The sequence below is a fragment of the Hypanus sabinus genome, chromosome 7, assembly GCF_030144855.1.
Source record: "Hypanus sabinus isolate sHypSab1 chromosome 7, sHypSab1.hap1, whole genome shotgun sequence".
Taxonomy (NCBI): domain Eukaryota; kingdom Metazoa; phylum Chordata; class Chondrichthyes; order Myliobatiformes; family Dasyatidae; genus Hypanus; species Hypanus sabinus.
In genome coordinates, this window is record NC_082712.1 from 88238920 (window position 1) to 88264948 (window position 26029).

At 44.0% G+C, this 26029-nt stretch overlaps 2 protein-coding genes across 5 annotated transcripts in view; both read left to right on the top strand.

Annotated features, from left to right (window-relative positions):
* The first annotated feature begins 724 nt into the window (after positions 1–724).
* On the top strand, positions 725–10975 carry rnaseka (ribonuclease, RNase K a). Its single transcript, XM_059975124.1, has 3 exons — positions 725–882; positions 8351–8430; positions 9204–10975. Exons 1-3 carry the CDS (start codon positions 805–807, stop codon positions 9343–9345), a joined length of 300 nt encoding a protein of 99 aa, XP_059831107.1. The 5' UTR covers positions 725–804; the 3' UTR covers positions 9346–10975.
* A 5150-nt stretch (positions 10976–16125) lies between these two features.
* Positions 16126–26029, top strand: part of LOC132396956 (chromatin complexes subunit BAP18-like) — a 28773-nt gene continuing 18869 nt past the window's right edge. Inside the window, exons 1-4 of one of the 4 annotated variants that reach the window (XM_059975121.1) lie at positions 16142–17380; positions 17539–17679; positions 22950–23044; positions 25923–26024. In XM_059975121.1, coding sequence (XP_059831104.1) covers positions 17659–17679; positions 22950–23044; positions 25923–26024 — 218 coding nt within the window. In that variant the 5' untranslated portion in view covers positions 16142–17380; positions 17539–17658. Of the gene's footprint in view, positions 17680–22949; positions 23045–25922; positions 26025–26029 lie in introns of all 4 variants that reach the window. The other 3 variants (XM_059975120.1, XM_059975122.1, XM_059975123.1) reach the window with 3 other exon arrangements.

Below are 26029 nucleotides of genomic sequence, written 5' to 3' on the forward strand. Positions count from 1 at the left end.
GGGGACCCGAGTCACTCCAAACGCAAACCGTTCCAGTTGCTACCATCCGGGAAACGGTACCGCAGCATAAAAGCCAGGACCAACAGGCTCCGGGACAGCTTCTTCCACCAGGCCATCAGACTGATTAACTCACACTGACACAACTGTATTTCTATGTTATTTTGAATATCCTGTTGTACATACTATTTGCTATAAATCACTCAGACTGAGACGTAACGTAAAGATTTTCACTCCTCACGTATATGAAGGATGTAAGTAATAAAATCAATTCAATCGAAATGTCACCAAAATCACATCTCAACAATTAAACACTGAGCGTCAGTCCAAAGTGCTGATAGGTTGGTCTAGAGATAATGTTTTTAAATCTTAATTTTGATTATTTTAATTAGCAAAATAAATACTATCAATTCCCAAATACATCACGCATCAATGAAAAAAAGACATATTACTTTGTAAACCCTTCACACGGCGCCGACCCTTTAAGAATCACGTGACAGTCAGGTGATGCCTCATTGGGACTGTTCCACTGTAGCATATGTAGGAGGGGAGTAAACGTTGAATGCTGGAGATAAAGTACTCTTATTTGTTTACAAGTGATGTCTTGTTGACCTATGCTGATTGTATTAATATATAATATGTGTTTATACGGGGAATGTCTCTATTTTCGATTGCTGGGAAGCTCTCTTTCTCTGCCTCACCCCTTACTCTCGGTCATTGTACCCAGGGTTGGTCCCTTTCCCAATCAGCGGGAGTGAATTACATTCCGCACCAGGAAGAAGGCGAAGCGGCTGACGGCGCTGGGAGATGGCGTCTCTCTTGTGCTGTGGACCCAAGCTGGCGGCTTGCGGCATTGTCCTCAGCATCTGGGGAGTCATCATGCTGGTAAGTCACCTTGCCTTCAGGTACCAGGGGCAGACGCTGACACCCCGGAACCCCACCCAAGCCGGTGTCAGGCTGTTCCGTGACCCGGCCGCTCTGGTGGAACGAGTTAACGTTTCGGTTGGAAGGATTTTCCGCTATACACACTGATTCCTCCAACACCATTCGGGTTGACCTCTCCCTCTCTTCACCCCTGCTGAGTGCGTACACCGTTTCTAGTTTTTTTTTCACGAGTAATCCAGATTTCTTCTCTCTGGAGGCTGATAGGGAATCCTACAGATGTTATATTGAAGATGGGTTATCTCTGTGTCTTCCAATCCCCCAATTGACACGAAAATAGGCTGCTTCTTTAACGCATCTGTTCCTGTACTGAGAAAGGAAATGCCGGATTGAGAACTTCCCCTCGCGTTTCACAAGCGAGGGATGGGAGAGGAGCTATGCAAATTGAATGGGGAAGTTGCAAGGGGTATGGGAATGGCGAGCACACGTAAAATGCTGGAGGAACTCAGCAGGCCACACAGCATATATGAAGAGGAATAGACAGTCCTTTACGGTGTCCACCTATCACCTCTCAGCTTCTCACTTCATACCTTCCTCCTCAGCTGGCTCACTTGTCACCTGCCAGCTTATACTCCGTGCCCTCGTCCCCTCCCCCCACCAACCTTATTTTGGCTTCTTCCCCCTTCCTTTCCAGTCCTGATGGAGGGTCTCGGCTGGAAAATCCGACTGTTTATTCCCCTCAATGGATGCTGCCTCACCTGCCGAGTTCCTCCAGCAATTTGTGTGCATTGCTGTGGATTTCCAGCATCTGCAGATTCTCTTTTGTGTATGGGACCAGCTAACCTGAGAATCTTGGTTGGCATGAACCAGTTAGAGTGAAGGGCTTGTTTCTCTGAAGTTGGTTTCAAAACGTTTTCATTTGTCTTGTTGTACAGTACTGTGCAAACGTCTTGTGCACATTTATAGCTAGTACTTTTGCACAGCACTGTGTTAGTGGAGTGGAGAGTGAGTTTGTAAATCTGGTGGGAGTGATGGATGTTGAGAGTGGTGAGAGTGGAGCCCTACGGGAGGGGTGTGGGACAGTTGGCAGAGATGGTGCTCTGGAGCTGGGGTGGCATGGGTCCAGACACATCCAGCCCTGAGACACCAGGCGAGGTAATCTGGTTCCAAACAATTGGTTTATTGATCATTAGGAAGTCTATCTGGAGCTTCCCACTCTCTCCCCCCAACAATGATGCTCCTCTCCCTGGTGCCTTCCTGCTCGTAGTCCACAATACAGACCCATAACAGAATGGTTTATCAGCCCTTCTGGCATTAAGTTTTTTGTGTGGCAGTAGTGGAGTGCAATACATAAAGATACTACAGTTCTGTGCAAAGTCTTAGGCATCCTAGCTATTTATATGTTTTTAAGGCTTTTGCACATATTGTATATTGGTAGCAAGCTGTTACTCTCTGTATTTCACTTTGGGTTACTGTCAAGGCAGTTGTGTGATACCCATCCCTAACTGCCCCTACAGGAGTGAGCTGTCTCTTTGAATGGCTACAGCCCTGGTGAGGGTGCTGCGTGGGCGGGGAGGGTGAAGGTGCAGTGATGTGTTTCCACGTCGGGTTGCTGTGTCACATCGAGGGGAACCTGAGGGGGTGGCGTTCCCTTGTACCTCCTTCCCCGTCACAATTAGTTAACACTCCAGAAGTAAGTCAGCGGTTCCCAGGTGATTGAGTGATGGAGATTAAAATACAGGTTTGCCCCGCTATCTGAAGATAGGAAGTTTCTATGAAACTGTTTGTAAGTCGAAATGTCATAAAGCAAAGAAGCAATTACCATTAATTTATATGGGAAAATTATTTGAGCATCCCCAGACCCAAAAAAAACCTACCAAATCATACCACATAACACATAAAACCTAAAATAACACGAACATATAGTAAAAGCAGGAATTATATGATAAATACACAGCCTATATAAAGTAGAAATATTGTATGTACCGTGTAGTTTCACTTATCAAAATCGGGAAGACAGCCAAAATTGATTTGGAGAAAAAAAATCGGCACGTTCACGCATATGCACACAACAGCCCGCACAAGGCTTCACGGTCATGGTAGTCTTTCTCGGGGTAAACACACGTATAAAGCGGGCGTCTTTTTTGTAAAAGCGAAAATCCTCTTTGGTTAGTGAAAACAGGTACTAATGTAAGTCTTTCAAAATGCGAGCTGTCGTAAATCGAATGTTTGAAAAACGGGGGGGCCACCTGTAGTACCAAAAAGAAGGCAATGAATCAGGTTTATTATTACACTGCGCTTCTGTGTCTAAAACTGCTGTGCCAGAACTTATGCCCAGCAGGGTCATCGGCATGTCATATGGGTAATGCCAGGAGGCAATTTTATCAAAAATGTCAAAATACCCAAAACCCATTTCCTGAGAGAATAACTTCGAGAGCTGCTTTTGTTTAATGTATTTGAAAGTTCACAGAGAAGGAGAAAATGTGTTCTAAGTTTCAGTCTTACCTCTTGATATAGCCTGCAGGAACTCATCCCCCGTCCCTCCCAAATCGTAAAATGAAAGCATTTTGGAGGGGATGAATTCCCAGTTTTCAATTCCGTAAAGTGTATGGTGTTATTAAGGCTTCCGGACAGGACCAACTCAGCATTATGTAACTGAATTTAAGAGTTGAGTACTGCCCCACTTCCTAACTCATTATCTGATAGACTTTTAATCAATTTTATGCAACTATTGCTTGATGCCCTCACCACCTATTTAGGCTTTGAGTCCCTTAGTCCCTTGGAGGAGATCATCTCTCCAGTAATATTTGTGCCAGTTACTGTAAATCTTGATCTTTTAGCCCATTTTCAGCTCATTTGCCTAGTTCCACCAATCAGTACCTGGACCATAGCTCTCTGTACTCCCTCCCCCACCCTCACACACCTCCCATTCATGTACTTATCCAACTTTCTCTGAAATGTCGAAATCGAAGTGATAAACTTTGTTTTGCTGCAGAAGTACAGTATAATACACAAAAGCTGCAAGTCACAATATAAAACATTGTGGAATGCATAAAAAATTTCTGTAAATTACAATTAGAATATAATAGTGAGGTTGAGTTCATGGGGTTGTGGACTGTTTGGTAATCAGATGGCAGAGGGGAAGAGGCTGTTCCTAAAAATACTGAATGTATGTCTTCAGGCTCCTATATGCCAAAGTCCTGGGTCTGAGAGGAGAGAGTCACACTGTACAGAAACTGGTACTCTGGCCTAACTGGTCCATGTTGATGCTTTTTCTATCATCTGTGTCCCTATCTCTCAAAGAGTCTCTCAAAATGTCCGTAACATATCAGCCTCAACCACCACCCATGGCAGGGTGTTGCATGCACCCACCACTCTTTTTTTTAAAAAAAATCTCAAATCTAGCCCTACTTTCCTGAAGTTGGCTCAAATCCCTCTAAGCCAGGAGTTCCCAACTTTTTTTGTGCCGTGGGCCAATACCATTAAGTGAAGGGGGCTGGTGCCTGTGGACCCCAGGTTGGGACTCCCCGGCTTTCCAATCAGTGAACCTGACCAAATACTTTTAAATGTTGTTGATGCACCTTCCCCAATAACCACCTCTGTCAGCTCGGACTACCCTCTGGCCTGTAATTAAATCTCTCCCCTCTCAGCTTAAACCCTATTCCTTCTCGTCCTTGATTTCCCCAACCCCAGAAGATGGGCTGTGCACATTAACCCTCTCTATGACTCTCATTTGATGTGGAATAAAGCCCAGGAGATCAGGCTCAGACTGCTCTGTGCCGGAGTTTTGTGTTTACGCTCCAACTGTTTGGGTCTGCCACAAACCATCAGTCGAAACCAGTGTGCTCAGGACTGGGTGTCTCTAGCAAATTCCACTTTTACAGAGTTTTAGTTTTGCAGAGCCTTTTTTTTAAAACCTGGTTATCAGTGGGTGCAGCGACTAGGTGAAGCATGCATCCTTTGTAGAGCAGAGTTACAAATTAACTTAAATGCCATGAAAAGTTTAACTTGTTGCAGCACAGTGCATTATAGACATGACAAATGCGTATTGTGAACAATACAGGCTGTTTGGCCCACAATGTTGTGCCAACCTTTCGGATTTGGGTTCCTTTAGTAACAGAATGCTTTCAGTATACAACCTGAAATTCATACCCTTCACAAATATCCACGAAACACGAGACCCCATAGACTCTACTTCAAGATCAATCAGCTTTGCACCGAAGACAAAAGCCCCAGCTCACTCAACCTTGCCTTATAAAACACTCTAATCCAGGTAGCATCCTGGAAAATCTCCTCTGCTATAAAGCTTCCACTTTCTTCCAATGAGAACAAAGGGTGATCTAACCAGGGTTTTATAGAGGTGCAACATTACCTCACGGCTTTGAACTCATTCCCCTGACTATTGAAGGCGATGTGAATTTTTAAACATTCCATCAACTTGCATGATAACTTTGAGGGTTCAAAGGACTTGGACCTCAAGATCCCTCAGTTCCTCCATGCTGCTCAGAATCCTGCTGTTAACTCTGTCTTCCATTTCAACCTTCCAAAGTGCATTGCTCCACACTTTTCTACATTGAACTCCATCTGCTTCTCAACCCAGCTTTGCATCCTGTCAATGCCCTTTTGTAACCTACAACAATCTTCCTTGCTACCCACAACTCCACCAACCTTCATGTCATCTCCAAACGTGTATATATTTCCACTTCAAAGTCAATTATAAAAATCACAAAGAGCAAGGGTCCCAGGTCAGATCCTTATGGTCGTCGACCTTGAAGCAAAATTACCAACCTCTGTTTTCTGTGGGCAAGCCAATTCTGAGTCCACACAGCCAAGTTTCCCTGCATCCCATTCCATGCCCATGGAATGAGCCTACCATGGAGAACCTTCTCAAAAGCCTCACTAAATTCCATGTGTAGCACATCCACTGCTCTATGCTCTTCAATTTGTTTTGTCACTTTCTTGAAGAAGACAATCAGGCTTGTGAGGCATGTCTTACCTCTCCAAACCCATGTTGACTGTTTCTAATCAAGCAGTGCTGCTTCAAATGCTCAAGAATCTCTAAGAATCCCCTCCAATAGTTTGCCCACTAGCGATAGAATGTTACAGCATAGGACAGGCCCTTTGGCCCAGAGTGTTGTGTCAAACCAGCTAAAAAGCAAATCAACCCCCCTCTGCAAAACCTTCTACCTAGACAATGTCTATACCCCCCCATCTTCCTAACATTTGTGTGCCTATCTAAACATCTCTTAGAAGCCTCTACCACCATACCATGCATCCACCACTCTCTGAGTAAAAACTTCCCTCCTATCCCCTTTGAACCTACCCCCTCTCACCTTCAGTGCATGCCCTCCAGTATTAAACATTTCTCCTGTGGGAAACGGATACTCCCTGTCCACTCTATCGATGCCTCTCATAATCTTATAAACCTCTATCAGATCTCCCCTCAGCTTCCGCTGCTCCAGAGAAAACGACCCAAATTTATCCAGCCTCTCGTGACAGACAGCACATGCCCCCTAAACCAGGCAGCATCCTGATACACCTCCTGGTGAACTGAGTTGTACACAATACCCCAGATGTGGCTGAACCAGAGCTTTGTAAAGTTGCAATGTAGCCTCTTGACTTTTGAACTAATAAAAGCAACCATTCCATAAGCACCCTGAACCATTTTATCAGCCTGAGTAAGGCTCACTGGTCTGTAATACCCAGGATTATCCCAATTGCCTTTCTTGAATAAAGGATAATATTTGCCACTCTCCAATTTTCTGATGCTACACCTGTGGCCACTGAGAATTCAAAGATCATGGCTAAAGGTGGCCGAGGTGGCCTTGAGGCCTTTGTGGAATTCATTGGTTTGCCAAACTTTTATCTAATGATTCACAATCATGGTGTATATTTCAAAGTTCAAAGTACATTTATTCAAAATCAGGTTTAATATCACTGATATATGTCGTGAAATTTGCTAACTTTATGGCGGCAGTACAATGAAATGATAAATATATTAAAAGAACTGAGTTATTAAGTCCATGTCTATTAAATAGTTAAGTTAAAATACAAACGCAGTGCAAAAAAATACAAAAAAAAATTAGTGAGGCAGTGGGTTCAATGTCCATTCAGAAATTGGATGGCAGAGGGGAAGAAGCTGTTCCTGAATCACTTGAGTGTGTGCCTTCAGTCTCCTGTAGCACCTTTCTGACTGTAACAGTGAGAAGAGGGCATGTCCTGGGTGTTGGGGGTCCACAATGATGGACGCTGCCTTCCTAAGGGAGCGCTCCTTGAAGATGTCTTGGATACTACAGAAGCTTGTACCCATGATGGTGCTGGCTAATTTATGACATTATCAAAGTATGTATAAATTGTACAACCTTGAGATTTATCTGCTTACTGGCAGCCACAAAGCAAGAAACCTGAAAGAACCGAATTTAAAAACAGGCCAACAGACCGATGAACAGAGGGGGAATAAAACACAAATCATGCTAACAATAAAGCAAGCAACAACATTCAAAAGGAAAGTGAGTACATAAAACCTGAAGCCCTGTGTAGGCCCACAGTCTCGATTCCCAGTTCATCACATAGTGGGCCAAATCGCCATAAAGCTCGCAACACTCCGCACAGAGTAGGGCACAGCCTCAGTGCCGAGGAGACTGAGTAAACATCTCTTGGCGCAGAACCAGCCCCGAAGCTCCCCTTTGGACCTGACACCCTGCCTTTTCAGTCCATCTGGTCTGGCTTTTAAATTGTCCAACCAAGGGCCAGGCCCAGGCCCTGCTGCAATGATACACTCTGGGCATAGGCCCCGAGTTCTGGCCTGTACTTGACCTCTTCCAATCGGCCCGGTGCTTAGATGGATCAAACCTTGCTCCTGGTGGAGGTGGATGGGTTCATCACAGTTAATCACGGGAATTTAAATTCTTCATCAAGCTTCACTGGATCTGAGTTGTTGTCTGTGAATGATTCTACATTGTAGATTAATAGAAGATGCAACTCAGAAATAGGCCCTTCAGCCCATTTGGGTCTGTGTTAGCCATCAGCTGCCCATTTGTAATAATTGCACATTAGTTGTACTTTATTCTTCCCAAATTCCTATCAATACCCTGAGATTCCTCCCCCATCACCCACGCTTTAGGGGGCAATTTACAGCGGCCAATTAACCCCCCCTCCACTGCACATTGTTGGGAACCAGAGCACCCGGGAGAAATTTACGTGGTCCCAGAGAGAGCATGCAAACTCCGTGGCACAGAATCTCACTGGGGAATGGTCCCCTACACTTAATGGAGGTCAGGATCGAACCTGGGTCTCTGGGACCATGGCTACACTAGCCATGGGTGTACGGTCCATCACTTAACCAGAGTGCCGTTGACTCTGATGAAAGTGATCTCTCAGAAATCCCCGACAATGTGGCCAAGCCAAGTTGCCTCTGACTGCCTGGGTTTGGTGGTTGCCATGGTAACATGGTTTTTTTGTCCCGTTCCAGGCCTTACTGGGTGTTTTCTTCAATATCCATTCGGCGGTGCTGATCGAAGACGTTCCGTTCACCGAGGAGGATTTTGCGGAGTAAGTTTACATTTGGTGGTGCAGGGGTTGGGGTGTCACAGGGCAGGGGCGTGTGGGTAGGTGGTGGGGGGCAAGGAGGGAGGTGTAGACATGGTAGCATGCTGCTTCTACAGTGCCAGCAATTAGGGTTCAGTCCTGCTACTGGCTGCCTGTAAGGAGTTTGTACGTTCTCCCTGTGATTGCATGGGTTTCCTCCAGGTGCTCCAGTTTCCTCCCACAGTCCAAATGGCCACATGGGTGTAATTGGGCCATGTGGGCTCGATGGCCCAGAAGGGCCTGTTACTGTGCTGTGTCTCCAAATCTAGATCTGGTTAGCCCTTGAACTGGCACAAGAACGCGGTAGAGGGTTGGAGGGATCGCGTGGTTGAGTAAAGCCCTTTTCTGTTGTTGGTGGGTTCAGTTAGGGTGTTGATTAAGATGGCGAGAAAGACTCCACGGAGGCCGTGGACGGATCAGGAACTGGAGCTTGTGGGGCCTGAAAGTTGGGGGGGGGGGAGGGGTGGCAAGAAAGAGGGAGCTGAGTCCAGGAGGCTGGGAAGGAGGATAGAGTTGACATTGTGGCAGGAGAGGGAGTTGAGGCACTGGAGTGTCGGTGGAAGGGAGGCATCCGGGTGAGGGAGGTGGAGAAGAGGGAGGGATGCACTAGCAGTACTGCAAAAGGAGTCTGCAATAAGGCTGGAGACTGGCTGAGGGTTATACAGTGGGAGGGTGAGTAGCTGATCAATACTGGACCCTTAGCCCTTCAACCAATGCCTCTCTCGCCTCTCCCACAGGAACTCCCCGGCTCGCATCTACCGGCTCTACGAACAGGTCAGCTACAACTGCTTCATCGCTGCTGCCATTTACATCGTGCTGGGAGGCTTCTCCTTCTGCCAGATCCGCATGAACAAACGCAAGGAGTACATGGTTCGCTAAAACAGTCCCGTCTCCTTGACCCACTTCCCAACTGGGTGACCCACCATGCCCTCCCCTTTAAATGACCTGCTGTTACCATTTATTTAATCTTGTATTTTTGAAATCTTGCTGCTTTAATATAAATAAATTTGTTAGTGATATTTCACTAGCTGGGGAGGAGGTGGGAGGATGGAGGTGGGAGTGATGGGGTTAAATGTGATCGACCTTGTCTCGTTTTCTTGTGGAATGGGGAATTATTGGGAATGTGCGGGGAGGCGAGTTCTCTCTGCTCTTCTCAGGTGTGGATAGAGGGGAATTCTCCTTGGGAAGTTTGCACTTGACTGTCGGGGTGGGGGGGGTGGGGTCACTGGTAGTTGTCTGCCATTCATTCCCCATCTTGCTCTTGGGTCTAATCCCTCCCAGGAATGGGTCACTTTTATTTGGGATTGACTGGGGTCGGGGGAAGACGAGGTGAAACAATAAAGTTGTGTCCTTGCCATTTTCTGACCTTGTTTCCATGGAGATTGTTTAATAGGTTCCTGCTTTCTCCCCCTTCCCCGGGTCCAAATTCCACTCCTTTAGACAATGTGGAAGCCTTGGACCATAAAGAGCGTGTTTGTCTTTTGAAACTTTTGAATTTTTAATTTATTTGAATGAAAAGAGGGCAATGCACAAAAATGCTGGAGGAACTCAGCAGATCATGCAGCAGCTATGGAGTGGAATAAACAGGATATTCAGGGAAAGACCCTTCATCAGGACTGGGAAGGAAGGGGGAAAGAAGTCCCTTTCCTTTTGGCTTCTTCCCCTTCCGTTCCTTGATTTGAAACGTCAACCCTTTATTCCTCTCCATAGATGCTGCCTGATAGATGTTGAGTTCCTCCAGCATTTTGTGTGTGCTACTCTGCAGAGTCTCTTGTGGTTTAGAAATAATTGATGTACAATTTTAAATACTACGACACCACCCATTTTGTAAATCTGATTCTGGGGTGCCCTCTAGGATTTTTTTTTCTTCTCGATCTGTTTGATCCTCATTCCATTGTGACTAATTCTTCAGCCATACACATCTCCAAATGTCTAGCTTTAGATGCTGGTCGGTTTATCTGTGTCAATGTCGTGTTTCTGGTTCAGCCTTGACGTTGATGGTGTGTATGGGGAGATGAGCACCATTTTTGCACCAACGTCAGTGATCCATTATTTGGGGGAAGAAAACACAAAAGAATTACAATAAAATTATTGTCATTCAGCCCAGTGTGGGTTAATTGATTTATCATTGTCACATGTACTGAGATAGAACGAAAAGCTTGTCTTGCATACTGTTTGTACAGATCAGATCACTTACAGTGTATTGAGCTGGGACAAAAGATAAAACAAAAACAAAGCAGAATAAAGTGGAAAAGCTACCAAAAAGGTGCACTGCTGGTGAATGATAAAGTGCAAGATCATAATGAGGTAGGTTGGGGTCAAAAATTCATCTCATCAGACGAGACATTTTGAGATTTGATGTTCTTGTACTTTGTTTGTACACGGGGGTTGATATTTTTCTTTGAGCGGCTCCCATTGTTTCCTTCATTTTGTGGCTGTCTGGAGAAGAGGAATCTCAGAGTTGTATACTGCGTACGTACTTTAATAATAAATGTACCTTGAACCTTGAGGGGAGTCTGATTACGGAAGCTGCCCTTGAACCTGGTGTACCCACTTTTGAGCTTGTGTCTTCCAGATGGGGGAGGGGTGAAGGAGAGTAAGTCTGGGGTGGGGTGATTATGCTGGCTGCTTTGCTGAAGCAGTGAAAAGTGTGATGGGTTGAGCTGTGTCCAGCAATCTCTAGTTTCTTTCGGTCATGTGCAGAGCAGATTCCAGACCACGGTTTCTCCACAGTAGTTCAGGTTCGGGTGATGTTCAAGTTCAGGTTCGGGTGATGTTTGAAAATACGTACTCTCAGTACAACAACTGGGACCCATCTTCTCCACATCTCTACATTCCAGTTCTGGCTGTGAGGTCGTAGTCATACAATGTACAAACAGGTCCTTCAGCCCATTTAGTCTGGGCCTAACTTAGTTGCATTGACTCAGACCTGGATCATTGCCCTCAATATCCCTCTCATCCTTGTACATATCCAAATTTCTCCTAATCATTGAAATCAAGCCTGCATTCACCACTTCCACTGGTAGCTCGTTCCACGCTCTCACCACTCTGAGTGAAGAAGTTCCCCTTCATGTTTAACCTATTAAATCTAGTTCCAGTCTCACCCAATCTCAGTGGGAGGGAAAAAGCCTGCTTGCATTTACCCTATCTATACCCCTCCTAATTTTGTATACATCTATCAAATCTCCCCTCTTTCTGCTCTCTGGGGGCCCACCCTTCCAGGAAATCCCCCACTGTATCCATCGTGACCCTGTGCTCCCTCTCCAAGGGCACCCAGACATGAACGTATCTCCGGAAGGCAGTCGGCAATGACCATCTTGCTGGCCAGGCCCAGGAGCAAACCCACTGGTAGATCATCTGAGAAATCCGCCCCCTTCCTTACTGGGTGCTCATATACCAAGAGCGCGGGGCTGAAGTGTAGCCAAAACCCGAGGAACAGCCCCCTTCAGCTATCGAATAAGGGCTGCAACCCCTCACACTTCATGTAAATGTGGTACACTGACTCCACCTGGTCACAGACTGGACAAGTGGATAGGGTGTCAGTGAACAGACTTACAAACCTGTTGCATGGTACTGCCCTATCCAACACCTTCCACTCAAGTCCCCAGTGTACAGGGGAAGGGTCCCTATGTAAAGAGATTTCCACTGGGGATGGGTGCTGTCTTGTTTTCTCTCTGTGACCATCTCTGCATGAACAGAATAGCACAGGAATAGGCCCTTTGGCCCATTACATCTCTGCTGACCATAATATAACTAATCTCATCTGCCTGTGTGGGGCCTATATCCCTCCATTTGCTGCCTGTTCATGTGTCTATGTGCCTCTTACACAATGCTATCATGCAGCATTTGCTTTGACTATCTCGATGGGAATCACATTCCTCTCTGTATCATCTGTGCTGTGTTGTATGACACGTGTGATCATTGTCTTTCCATCCCCACTATGGTACTTCCGCAAATTTTCCTACAGAACTAGTTTGCCATCGCTGCCTTCTGGGTAGTCTCTTTACTAGATGGGTGACCCCAGCCGTTATCAATACTCTTCGGAGGTTGTCTCCCTAGCGTCAGTTGTCGTATAACCAGGGCTTGTGATGAGCATCAGTTGCTCATACGACCATCCACCACCTGCTCCCATGGCTTCACGTCACCCTGATTTTTGGGGTGGGGAGCTAAGCAGGTGCTACACCTTGCCCGAGGGTGACCTGCAGGCTTGTGGAGGGAAGGAGGCCTTAGACCTCCTTTGACAGAGATGCATCTCCATCTGTTCTCTCTGTAGGTAGAAAAATAAACCCATCTCCTTTGAACTTTTCCCTCTTTCACCTTAAACCTTTGCCCTCTAGTATTTGACATCTCCAATTTTGGGGGATGGGGAGAGCTTATCTACCCTTTATCACTTTCAAGGAATCTGCAACTCATGTTCTCAGTATTATTTATATTTTATTTGCACAATTTTGATTCTTTTACACATTGGTTGTTTGCCAGTCTTCGTTTATGTATAGCTTTTCTTAAATTCTATTCTATTTATTCATTTTCTTGTAAATACCTGCAAGAAAATGTATCCCAAAGATATAGTAACATATATACTTTAATAAATTTCCATCAAAGTTGGAAGTAAATTTATTACCAAAGTCCATATGTCACCATGTACAACCCTGAGATTAATTTTCTTATGAGCATACTCATTACATCTATAAAATAATAACTATAACAGTATCAATGAAAAGCTGTTCAAGTAGAATGTACAAGCCAGCACTGTGCAAATGCAAAAAAATGAAACAATAGTGTAAATAAAAAAGCAGTAAATATTGAGAGCATGAGATAGAGTCCTTGAATGTAGGAACATTTCAATGAACTTTGAATTTTGACCTTGACCATATACCTCAATTTCTGTATCAGGTGTCCCTCAGCCTCCGACATTCCAGAGAAAACAAACCGAGTTTCTTCAACTTCTCCTTAGAACTCATACCCTCTAATGTATCCTGTTGAGCCTCTTCTGCACCTCTTTCCTGTAATGAGTGCGAATAGAACTGCACATGATACTCCAAATGTGGCCTAATTGAGGTTTTGTACAATAGCAATATAACTTCCCAACTTTAAAAGTCAGCACCTAACATGTCTTGAGCCTTTTTTCAGATTTCAGATTCAGGTTGCACTGGATGTGAAGGCTAATGGTCTCAAGTTTGAATCTGGCAGGCTCCATGTATGCTTTCCATCCATGCTGGGTTGAGCATCAAGCTAGCAACTCAGCCTTGTTTTAAAAAAAACAGACACAACGCTAAAGAAAAGGCAAGATTGCCACCCAATGTGCCACAAGTTGCAGAAATGAACAACATGATTTTTGATTTAGATTTAATGATCAAAGTGATTTGTGGAATGATTGATGGTGCCAGACAGGGTGGTTTGAGTACCTCAGAAACTTATGTTCTCTTGGATTTTCATGCTCAACTGTATCTAGAGTTTGGGGAATAGTGCGAAAAAACAAAAAAAAACCAGTTCTGTGGATGAAAATGCCTTGTTAATGAGAGAGGTCAGTGGAGAATGGCCAGTCTGGTTCAAGCTGACTGGAAGGTGACAGTAACTCAAATAACGTGTTATAAAAGTGGTGTGTAGAGGAGCATCTCTGAATACACAACACATCGAACCTCGAAGTGGATGGGCTACAACAGCAGAAAACCATGAACGTGCTCACAGTGGCTGCCTAACATACAAAACGTACCTAATAAAGTGGCCATTTGGTGTATATTTGTAGAGTCATTACAGCCTTGCACTGATTCTTCATCCTGTGTTTATCCAGTTCTTACTATCTTTTTGAATAATGTTTTCTCAGTCACAACAGCACACTCCCATTTTGCTTTACAGAACTAATTCCCCTCTCTCTTCAGTTCCCAGGTAACTGTGGAACTTGCCATAGCCTTTCGAAGTGTAGAGTCATTGACAGTAAAAGATTTAAAGCTATGCACAACTAGGACTAGGTAAAGATGGTCTTGAAGGTCACAATAATTCGGTGAAGGCATGGTTCTCGAGTATCAACAATATCAACAACATCCTAGGCCTAACGTGTTTATCAGGAGGAAGACACGCCACTGGCGCTACTTGATAAAGAGATTGAGATTTGGGATGTATCTTCAAATCAAATCAGAATTAAATTACATTTAAATATCACTCAAACCAGATAGTCGAGTGAGACAGTGTTCCTCTGGGGCTGAAGTGCCATTCAAAATAGTAAGAGAGAGAAAAATAAACACACCTCATTACACAAGGAGACAAGTATAGTCCAAGACCTTGAGCTCATGGCAATCCAGACTTATTCCACCAGTTGAACACTGGAGGGCAGCACTGACGGGAGAGGCCAGCCCCAGTGCCATGTTACACTGCCTCAGCTGTCTCCTCATCTGGACTGCATCAGCAGGCAAGCCTGCAGCTTGAGGCCCTGCCCTGACAACTGAGGCCATATTTGGCAAGAATTCTGACTAGTTGCATCTTACTCTCCAATGCACAGGATCACAAGAGGCTGCAGAGGGTTGTAGACTTAGCCATTTTCCTCACAGGCACAACTCTACCATCAAGGATATCTTGAAGAGGTGGTGCATCCAGAAGCCAGTATCCAGTACTCAGGACATCCAGCATCCGGGACGTGCCCTATTTGCATTACCACCATTAGAGAGGAGGTACAGGAGCTTGAAGACCCACACACACAGCAGAGTAAGAACAGCATCTTCCCCTCTGCCATCAGATTTCTGGATAATGCACGAGCCCATGAACACTACCTTGCTATTGGTCTCTTGCACTATTTAGTTTTGTAAGTTGTGCCCACGTTGGTGAGACCCGTCATAAACTGGGAGACCACTTCATCGAGCACCTCTGCATTATTGCCAGAAGTAAGACTTCCTGGTGGCCAAGCGTTTTAATTCTGATTCCTATTCCTATTCTGACATGTCGATCCACATCCTCCTCTTCTGCCAAGATGAGGCCACCCTCAGGGTGGAGGAGCAACTCCTTATATTCCATTTGGGTAGCCTCCAAGCTGAGGCAGGAATATCGATTTCTCCTTCCGGTAAACAGATCCCCCCCCCCCCTTTCCTCACGCTGACTTTTACCTCTTCTCACCTGCATATTACTCCCCCCTGGCTTCCCTCCTCCTTGTCTTTCTTCTATGATCCACTCTTCTTTCCAATCAGATTCCTCCCTCTCCAGCCCTTGATTGTTCCCACTCACCTATCACCTCTAGCTGTCCTCCTTCCCCTCCCACCCACCTTTTTATTCTGGCATGTTCCCCTTCCTGATAAACGGTCTTGGCCCAAAAAGTTGACTGTTCATTTCCATAGGTGCTGCCTGATCTGCTGTGTTTCTCAGAATCAGAATCAGGTTTAATATCACTGGCATATGTTGTGAAATTTGTTAACTTTGCTGCAGCAGTACAATGCAAAAGCATGATAAATATAGGAAAAAAATTGAATTACAGTAAACATATATGTATGTCAAGTAGTTGAATTAAGATAAATAGTGCAAAACCACAAATTTAAAAAAATGGAGTGAGGTAGTGTTCATGGGTTTAGTCCATCCAGAAATCGGATAATAGAGGAGAAGAGGCTGTTCCTGAATCACTGAGTGTGTGCCTTCAGGCTCTGTACCTCCTTTCAATGGGAAAAGGGCATGACCTGGGTGATGGGGGTCTTTGATGATGGACGTCGCCCTTTTGAAGCTCCTTTAAGATGTCTTGGATACTATAGAGGCTAGTACCCGTGATAGAACCTCCAGCATCTTGTGTGTGTTGCTTTATAAGTTATAGTGATTTTTATGTTTTACACTATGCTCCCACACAAAAAAATTGCATGACTCATGTCAGTAATAATAATCTTGATTATGATTCATTGATGTTGAACTTGACACGCTTCTACTGACTTCCCCAGAGACAGATGGTACTGCAGAACCACCGCTCCTCCCCAGTGAAGGCGGGAACAGTCTCTGATGGGCAACGTCAGCTAGCTAATAACATCGAAAGTCTGATTGTCAATCACCCATATCTGTTTTCCATTGGGGAAACGGTAGAAAGCCAACGAATCAATGAGAACGTCTTCCAATGAGATTGAGATAATGGCAGGATTTTAATCAAGCTGGAATACGATTGACGAATGACTGAAAGACGTCTGGGGGAGAATTTTTAATGTTTTATGAAACTTTATTCATAATTATATATAACTATTCTTAACTATACTACTGAAGTTACACTACTGAATGCAAAGAATAAAAGGAAGCTAATCCAATGGATAGGATTTTAGACGGAGGGGCGATCCATTTATAATCAATCAAAACAGGGATTTCATAGTGATCACTCAACGTGAAAAACTGAATTAAAGCGTTAGGCTTTTTGATTTATTGGGGTGGATAAAAGATTAAATGTAAACCAGCTCCGGATGCAGGCGTACAGGGAGGGAGCGGATTCATTGTTGATTGACACTTCACGTGATCAGTAAGAATCGTCGACCGATCGGACAAAAACACCGAAGCACGTTTAATTTGTGATTGATATAGACTTTAGCCAATAAAAATGCTGGAAAAACATCCAATACGCATGTTGGCTTTATGGAAAGAGGCCGAATTCAGTGTTAACGGACGTATATGTTGACCAATCGGGACGCAGATCGTAAAGACACTATCCAATGAGAGCAAGGCAGAAGTTGCTCCGGGAGACGCGGGAGATCGGCCTAGAATAGCGCGGGATACAATCGTTGGGCAAATTAGGGAGCTGGGCGTTTGTCCTTGGAGCGCCAATTGAGCCCGAGGATCAGAGCGAGTGACGGGCCGCGGCTTGGAACCGATCCCCGGCCTGCAGGGTGGAAGCAGGCCTGGGATCCCGGGGCGTTAACTCGTATTGCGAATTGAAAGGGCGACTGGCTGCTTTGGGAGATAGCGAGTGGTACGCGGCTTCTGGCTGTGTCTCCGCTTACTGTACTGAGTTGCATTGGAGTCTACTATATTTTACTGTATTTAGCAGAGACCTTTGCATTGCTTTACCTTCCGGGGCATTGCTTTGAAATATTTTGTGTACACTGAAACGTAATTTGCCTTTTTCAGTTTAAAATTTCCAGTAGTAGGCGAGCAACGTTCAGCAGCTATCCAAAGGCTTTGATTTGACACCAGCTACGTATCTATCTTGTGGCGTTTGCTTGCTAGCTGGTTCTGAATAAGGAAAGTATGACCTCTGCATCTACCAAGGTAAGCAGTGTCATTTTTAAAAGTCAAATTGTAAATATTGAATAAGCTGTTAAATGTACACTAATAATGAGAACTGGGAGAAACATAGAAAACCTACAGCACAATACAGGCCCTTCGCCCACAAAGCTGTGCCGAACATGTCCTTACCTGAGAAATTACCTAGGGTTACTCATAGCCCTCTTTTTCTGAGCTCCATGTACCTGTCCAGGAGTCTCTTAAAAGACCCTATCGTATCCGCCTCCACCACCGTCGCCTGCAGCCCATTCCACAGCACTCACTTAGCGTAAAAGAAACTTACCCTTGATATCTCCTCTGTACCTTAAAACTGTGCCCTCTCATGCTAGCCATTTCAGCCCTGGTAAAAAGCCTCTGACTAACCACACAATCAATGCCTCTCATCATCTTACACACTCTTATCAGGTCACCTCTCATCCTCCGTTGCTCCAAGGAGAAAAGACCGAGTTCACTCAACCTATTCTCATAAGGCATGCTCCCTAATCCAGGCAACATTGTTGTAAATCTCTTCTGCACCCCTTCTATGGTTTCCACATCCTTCCTATAGTAAGGTGATCAGAACTGAACACACTACTGCAAGTGGGGCCTGACCAGAGTCCTATATAGCTGCAACATTACCTCTCAGCTCCTAAACTCAGTCCCATGATTGTTGAAGGCCAATACACTGTATGCTTTCTTAAGCACGGAGTCAACCTGCACAGCTGCTTTGAGGGTCCAGTGGACTCGGACCCAAGATCCTGCTGATCCTCCACACTGTCAAGAGCCTTACCATTAATGCTATATTCTGGCATCATATTTGTCCTACCAAAATGAACCACTTCACACTTAACTGGGTTGAACTCCACTTCTCAGCCCAGTTTTGCATCCTATCAATGTCTCGCTGTAACCTCTGACAGCCCTCCATACTATCCACAACACCTCCAACCTTTGTGTCATCAGCAAACTTACTAACCCATCCCTCCACTTCCTCATCCAGGTCATTTATAAAAATCACGAAGTGTAGGGGTCCCAGAGGCACACCACTGGTGACCGACCTCCATGCAGAATATGACCCATCTACAACAACTCTTTGCCTTCTGGGGGCAAGCCAGTTCTAAATCCAGAAAGTATTTTCCCCTTGGATCCCATGCCTCCTTTCTTTCTCAATAGGCCTTGCATGGGATACCTTATCAATTGCCTTGCTGAAATCCATATGCACTACATCCACTGCTCTACCATCATCAATCTGTTTAGTCACTTCCTCAAAATGGGAGAAAATAGAATGAGATGCTTATTGCAAACGCTAAAGCAACACACATACAATGCTGGAGCAACTCAGCAGGTCAGGCAGCATCTATGGAAATGAATAAACAGCTAACCTTTGGGCTGAGACCCTTCAGGACTGAGAAGGAAAGGGGGATATGCCATATTTCTTCCCCCTACCTTTTCAGTCCTGAGGAAGGGTCTCATTCGGAAAGGTTGGCTATTTACTCATTTCCGTAGATGCTGCCCGACCGATTGAGTTTCTCCAGCCTTTTCTGTGTGTTGCTTTGGACTTCTAGCATCTGCAGACTTATTTGTGTTTATTATTGTAATTTCTAACCCTGCTTTCAGCAAGTATTTAAATCTGAGCCAAATAGTCATCAACTCTGGAAGCACAAAACATTTCATCAATCAGACTTTTTAAAAATTAGTGTACTAGTTCTGATGCAGGGTCTTGACCTGAAACATATGCCTCCACCCCTCTCCCACCTCCCCTCTGAGATTGGCACTTATTGTTTTTACTCTCATCGTCCCTGAATTAAGATGGCATATGTAGTGTCAGACTTGGTAAAGACAGCAGTGTCAAATTTCAGGTTCATTGGGGTGGCGCAGTAGCGTAGTGCTTAGCACAACGCTTTTGGTACTAGTCACGTGAGTTCATTTTCCACCGCTGCCTGTAAGGAGTTTGTACATTCTCCCTGCAATTACTTGGGTCTCCTCCGAGTGCTCTGGTTTTCTCCCACGGCCTAAAGACGTACTATACAGGTTGGTAAGTTAATTGGTGCAGAAGGAAGTGCCTTTTCTTCAGTCGCCTGAAGTCAATTCCAATCTCCTGTGAGACCCAATTTAGACTGCTTCGTTGAGCACCTTCAGTCCATCTGCAGCAAAAAGCGGGATTTCCTGGTGGCCTCCTATTTCAATTCTATTTCCCATTCCCATTCTCATTCCAACATGTCAGTCCATGAGCTCCTCTACTGCTGTGATGAGGCCCCATTCGGGTTGGAGGAGCAACACATATGCCATCTGGGTAGCCTCAAAACTGATAACATGAACATCAGCTACTCAAACTTGCAGTAATTGCCCCCCTTCTCTCCTTCACCGTTCCTTATTCCCATTTCCCTTTCACCTTCTCTCCTCACCTGCCCATCACCTCCCTCTGGTGCTCCTCCCCCTTTCCTTTCTTCCATGGTCTTCTATCCTTTCCTATCAGATTCCCCCTTCTCCAGCCCTTACCAATCAACTTACCTGCTCTTTGCACCTTGTATTTCTTACTCCCCTCCCCCCACCATCTTAATCCGACTTCTTCCCCCTTCTTTTCCAATCCTGATGACAAGTCTCAGCCCGAAACATAGACTGTTTATTCCCATCCATGGATGCTGACTGACCTGCTAAGCTCCTAATTGGTACACACAGTCTTCAGTTTGCATTCAGATTTTATGGATTTCCTCCGGGACCATTGTTTGCTTCCTCTAGCCAGAGACAAGTAGGTTGGAAGATTAATTGGCCGCAGTAAAGTGCCCTGAGTATGTACCTGCGAGGTAGAATTTGGGGTGCAGGTTCAATGCACAGGGTGTGAAACACAGATTTGTAAATTCAACCATTGCCATCGGGGCACAACCCTCCCCACCATCTTCAAAAGGTGGCATCTCAAGCATCTATCATTAGGACTCTTCACCACCTGGGACATGTCCTCTTCCCATCACTATCATCAGGGAGGAGGTACCAGAGTCTGAAGACCCACACTCAAAGTCTTAGGATCAGCTTCTTCCCCTCGACTATTTATGGTCCATGAACTCGTGATCACTGCCTTGTTTGTAGTCTTCATTTGTTCATTTATTCAGTTTTGTAATTTTTTGATAATTGAGTGGTTGGTGCGTGGAATGCACTGCCTGAGTCAGTTGTGGAGGCAGATACAGTAGTGAAGTTTAAGAGACTACTAGACAGGTATATGGAGGAATTTAAGGTGGGGGGGGGGGGATATATGGGAGGCGGGGTTTGAGGGTCAGCACAACATTGCAGGCCCAAGGGCCTGTAATATGCTGTACTATTCTATGTTTTGACTTACAGTATTTTTGTCTTGCTGCCAAGAGGATTCTTTTCCACTCCATAGTTGCTGCCTGACCTGCCAAGTTTCTCCAGCTGTGTGTGTGTTGCTCTGGATTTACAATGTCTGTAGAATCTTTTGTGTTTTTTTTTTATTTTTATTTTTTTATTGAATTTTCAAATAGGTTACAGAAAGAAAAAAAAATTATCAACCCTTCCCCCCTCACATATCCCTATAGAAGAAAAAAGAAAGAAAGAAAGAATGCCTGGATATCGGAAGATCCCCACATGCTCCACGGAGTTCATAATAGCTTTAATTTGTATATTTATTTCTTTCCCCAGATAACCAATAATTTTATTTTCGGAGCACCTATATATTTATTCCTATTTTTTGTAAATAAGGGTGCCAAATTTTCAGAAATATTTCATATTTATCTCTTATATTATAAGACAAAATAGGAGAAAATATACCAGAAGATTTTATATATAAATGGGAATCTAAATGAATACGGGAAAAGAAAGAATCTCCTATACTAAAACATTTGATTGATTTATGGAATAAGATAAATGTTGATGATGAGATAAAGAAATCTTTATTAGCAAAGAGACTAATTCAAAATAAACTTAACCCTTTTACAATGGATAATCAACTGGTTTCACAAAGGGATTAGATATATGGGAGACTGTTTTGAAGGAGGTATATTAATGTCATTTGACCAATTAAAGAATAAATATAAAATATCAAATAACACTTTTCTGTTATTTCCAATTAAGGGCTTATTTAAGAGATAAACTGAGTCAAACAATGTTATTGCCGAAACCTAATGAAATAGAAACTTTAATTCATAAAGGAAAAATTAAAAAAATTATTTCTGGTATGTATAATTTGATTCAAAAACAGGCAATTAAACAAGGAATTCATAAGTCAAGACAAAAATGGGAAACTGATTTGAATATTAAAATTGATGAAACAAGTTGGTCAAGACTATGCCTTGACAGTATGACAAATACAATAAATGTTCGACTAAGATGTGTACAATATAACTTTTTACATCAAATATATATTACACCACAAAAAATAAATAGATTAAACTCAAATTTATTTGATCAATGTTTTCGATGTAATCAAGAAATTGGTACTTTTTTACACTCGGTCTTGTTTTAAAATTCAATCTTTTTGGACAAATTTAAGAGTTTTACGAACAAATTATTGGAATAAAACTTCCACATAATTCAATATTATTTTTACTAGGCGATATTGAAGGGATAAAATCGACATTCAAATTGAATAAATATCAGAAAGAATTCATAAAAATTGCATTGGCAGTAGCCAAAAAGGCTATTGCAGTTACTTGGAAATCGGATTCATACTTGAGTATAGATCGTTGGAAGAATGAAATTTTTAATCTTTTGTGTTCTTGATTAGTTGAATACAGATACTGACCAATTAGTAACCTTGTGTATGTTTTGTTTAAAATTTTGTTACTGAGGTACAGCACAGAATAGGCCCTTCGAGCCTGTCCGCTCAGCAACCCCTCTGATTTAACTCTAGCCCAATCACGAGATAATTGACAATGACCTACTGACTGGTATGTCTTTGGACTGTAGTAGGAAACCTGAGCACCTGGAGAAAACCCACACGGTCATAAGGAGAACGTACTGACGGCGGTGGGAATTGAACCCGGGTCACTGGTGCTAACCACTACACTACCATGCTGCCCACTGTGTTCATTTTCCTTATTTATATGATCAATCTCCAATCACACTACAGTAATACAGGTTTTAATAATCAATAGTCTCCTCATTGTAGGCCAATAATACTTTAGAATTAGTAAAATAATCGATCAATAGTGTCACCCTAGAATTCCTCATTTATATATAAATACAGTAGTATATATTGTATAAATAAAATATAGGGAGAGATCAGATCACCCCTTGGCAGAGCTCTCACTTTCCCTCTGACCTTGCAGGTGGGCGAGATATTCTCTGCAGCCGGTGCTGCCTTCACCAAGCTGGGAGAGTTGACCATGCAGCTTCACCCGGTGGCCGATTCCTCGCCGGCTGGGTAAGTGGCCATCCACAGAAGTGTCACATGAGGCATTATGTTTCAAGACTACTTTTCTTCTTCAATTCCTGACCTCCCACTTGTGAAAACTTTGCTCCTAGTACCTTACAGGCTACCACACCCTGGGATAAGGTCCATCTATCGTTGACTAAAGTGTGCCACTCATCCCATTAAAGAAGGACAGTCAACGTAAATTTACTATCAGGGTATTGATTGCCGTACATTATCTTGAGGTTTATTTTCTTGCTGGCATTTCAAGTGCTTCAGTTTATTATCAAAGAATGTATACAGTACACAACCAGAAATATTTACTCTTCACAGACATCCACGAAAAACAGAAGAACCCCAAAGTGAATGAACGATTGAAAAATGTTAGAACCCAAAAGCCCCCTTTCCCCTCCCCCATCCAAGCAGCAATGCCCCCTCACTCCCCTGACTCCTCCCACTCACTACCCACCAAGCAACTGCACAGCACCTAAAGGGAGATCATGATCTACAGTCAACAAATATTATTGTTTACGCAACAGTTCATGCCACAGGTGTTCTCTCTCACACAGGGAACAGAGAGATGTCACCCATTCCACAGTGAAAATACAGGAAAGTAACGAAGTACAATAATATTAATGAAGACTATACATAAAGACTGACAAATGACCAATTATCACATGAGCAAAAATGGGATGAAAAATGGCTGATGGAGTTTAATACAGACAAGTGTGAGGTATTGCACTTTGGAAGGAAAAACTAAGGTAGAACATGCAAGGTAAATGGTAGGGCACTGAGGAGTGCAGTAAAACAGAGGGATCTGGGAATACAGATACAAAATTCCCTAAAAGTGGCATCACAGGTAGATAGGGTAGTAAAGAGAGCTTTTGGTACATTGGCCTTTATAAATCAAAGTATTGAGTTTAAGAGTTGGAATGTTATGGTGAGGTTGTATAAGGCATTGGTGAGGCCAAATTTGGAATATTGTGTGCCGTTTTGGTCACAGAATTACAGGAAGGGTATTAATGTTGAAAGAGTGCAGAGAAGATTTACAAGGATGTTGCCGGGACTTGAGAAACTGAGTTACAGAGAAAGGTTGAATAGGTTAGGACTTTATTCCCTGGAGTGTAGAAGACTGAGGGGAGATTTGATAGAGGTGTATAAAATTATGATGGGTATAGATAGAGTGAATGCAAGCAGGCTTTTTCCACTGAGGCCAGGGGAGAAAAAAACTAGAGGATATGGGTTAAGGGTGAAGGGGGAAAAGTTTAAAGGGAACATGGGGGGGGGCTTCTTCACACAGAGAGTGGTGGGAGTGTGGAATGAGCTGCCAGATGAAGTGGTAAATGCGGGCTCACTTTTAACATTTAAGAAAAACTTGGACAGGTACATGGATGAGAGGGGTATGGTCCAGGTGCAGGTCAGTGGGACGAGGCAGAAAAATGGTTCGGCACAGCCAAGAAGGGCCAAAAGGCCTGTTTCTGCGCTGTAATGTTCTATGGAACAGAGTCACTGGAGAGACTTAGCTGGTAGGTGTGGTCTCTTTATTCGACAAAATGAGATACATCAGGCATCATATGAGACCCTTTCGGAGGACGAGACCTGCTTGACCCAATATTATATGACACTATATGCTAAAGATCAAAGGACAATTTTTTAAAAAAATCTAGAATTCAATTAATACGTAATTTGAATTACGTATAACTTAACACCTCCTTCTTTGCACCCATACTCCATCACCAAAATGAATTTTAAATCAGCATTGCCTAGTCTTGTAGTTAACTGTGGTTCATGACTCTTGGGAACCTATTGCCCAGAGCAGCATTTTAAATTTAATCGAAGGTCTATATTCAGATTTGAAGACTGGTGGCTGAAGTTAATGTTTTGCTCTAAGTCCAGAATATGCTATAACACAACATGCAAGCAAAATGCATTGTGCAAACATTAAAAAAAAAATTGAGAACATGGAGAAGTCCTTGAAAATAAGTTTGTAGGTTGTGGATTTAGTTCAAGTTGAGGTGAGTGAGGTTATCCATGCTGGTTCAGGAGCTGGATGGTTGTTGAGTGGTAACTGTTCCTGAACTCGGTGGTGTGGACCTATTCTCTTGTACCTCCTGCCCAGTGGTAGTAGTGAGAAAAGAGCCTGACCTGGTTGGTTGGGTTTGCTGCTTTCTTGTGGGAGCAGTCCTTGTACCTGTGCTCAATGGTGGGGAGGGCTTTATCTTTGATGGACTGGGCTATCCCCAACACTTTCCGTAGTCTTTTCCATTCCTGGGCAATGGTATTTCCATGCCAGGCAGTGATGCAGCTTGTCGGGATACGGTGGTGGAAGCTGTGCCAGTACAGGAGTTGTCTTGACTGCTTGCATGTAACCCATGGCATGTACACGGGATGGTAGATTTGTTGAGGAACTGCTTCACCTTGGTGCCTGACTCAGCCACCATGTGGGCTTGACCTTCACCTCAGTCATGCTATCTTCATTGATCTTTCATCAGCACTGAGAACATGCGTGGTTGTGTGGCAGGTAGAGCCAGTGTCTCGGGTGACTGACCTTAGGTCCCGACCTTTGTGTGGAATTTGCACGTTCTCCCTGTGACAGTGTCTTCCAAGTAATTGGGTTTCCTCTGCATCCCAGAGATGGGCAGGTCGGTAAGATAATTGTCCACAGTAAATTGACACTGGTCTGTAGGTGAGGAGCTCAACATGGTGGGGAGTTGTTGGGAATGCAGGGAGAATAATCCAGGATTTGCACAGACGGGTGCTGGATGGCTAGTGCAGACTTAGTGGGCCGAGTGGTCCATTTCCATGCAGAGTTTGGGCCCTCGTGGAATTTAACTTTGCGTTCCCAGCTCTCCCACATTTTGTTTTCCATTTTTTTCTCTCTTCTCGCCAGTGCCAAGTGGACGGACACAGAGATTGAGATGCTGCGCTCGGCTGTTAAGCGCTTCGGAGAGGATTTAAACAAAATCAGCACCGTCATCAAAGACCGTACAGTGTAAG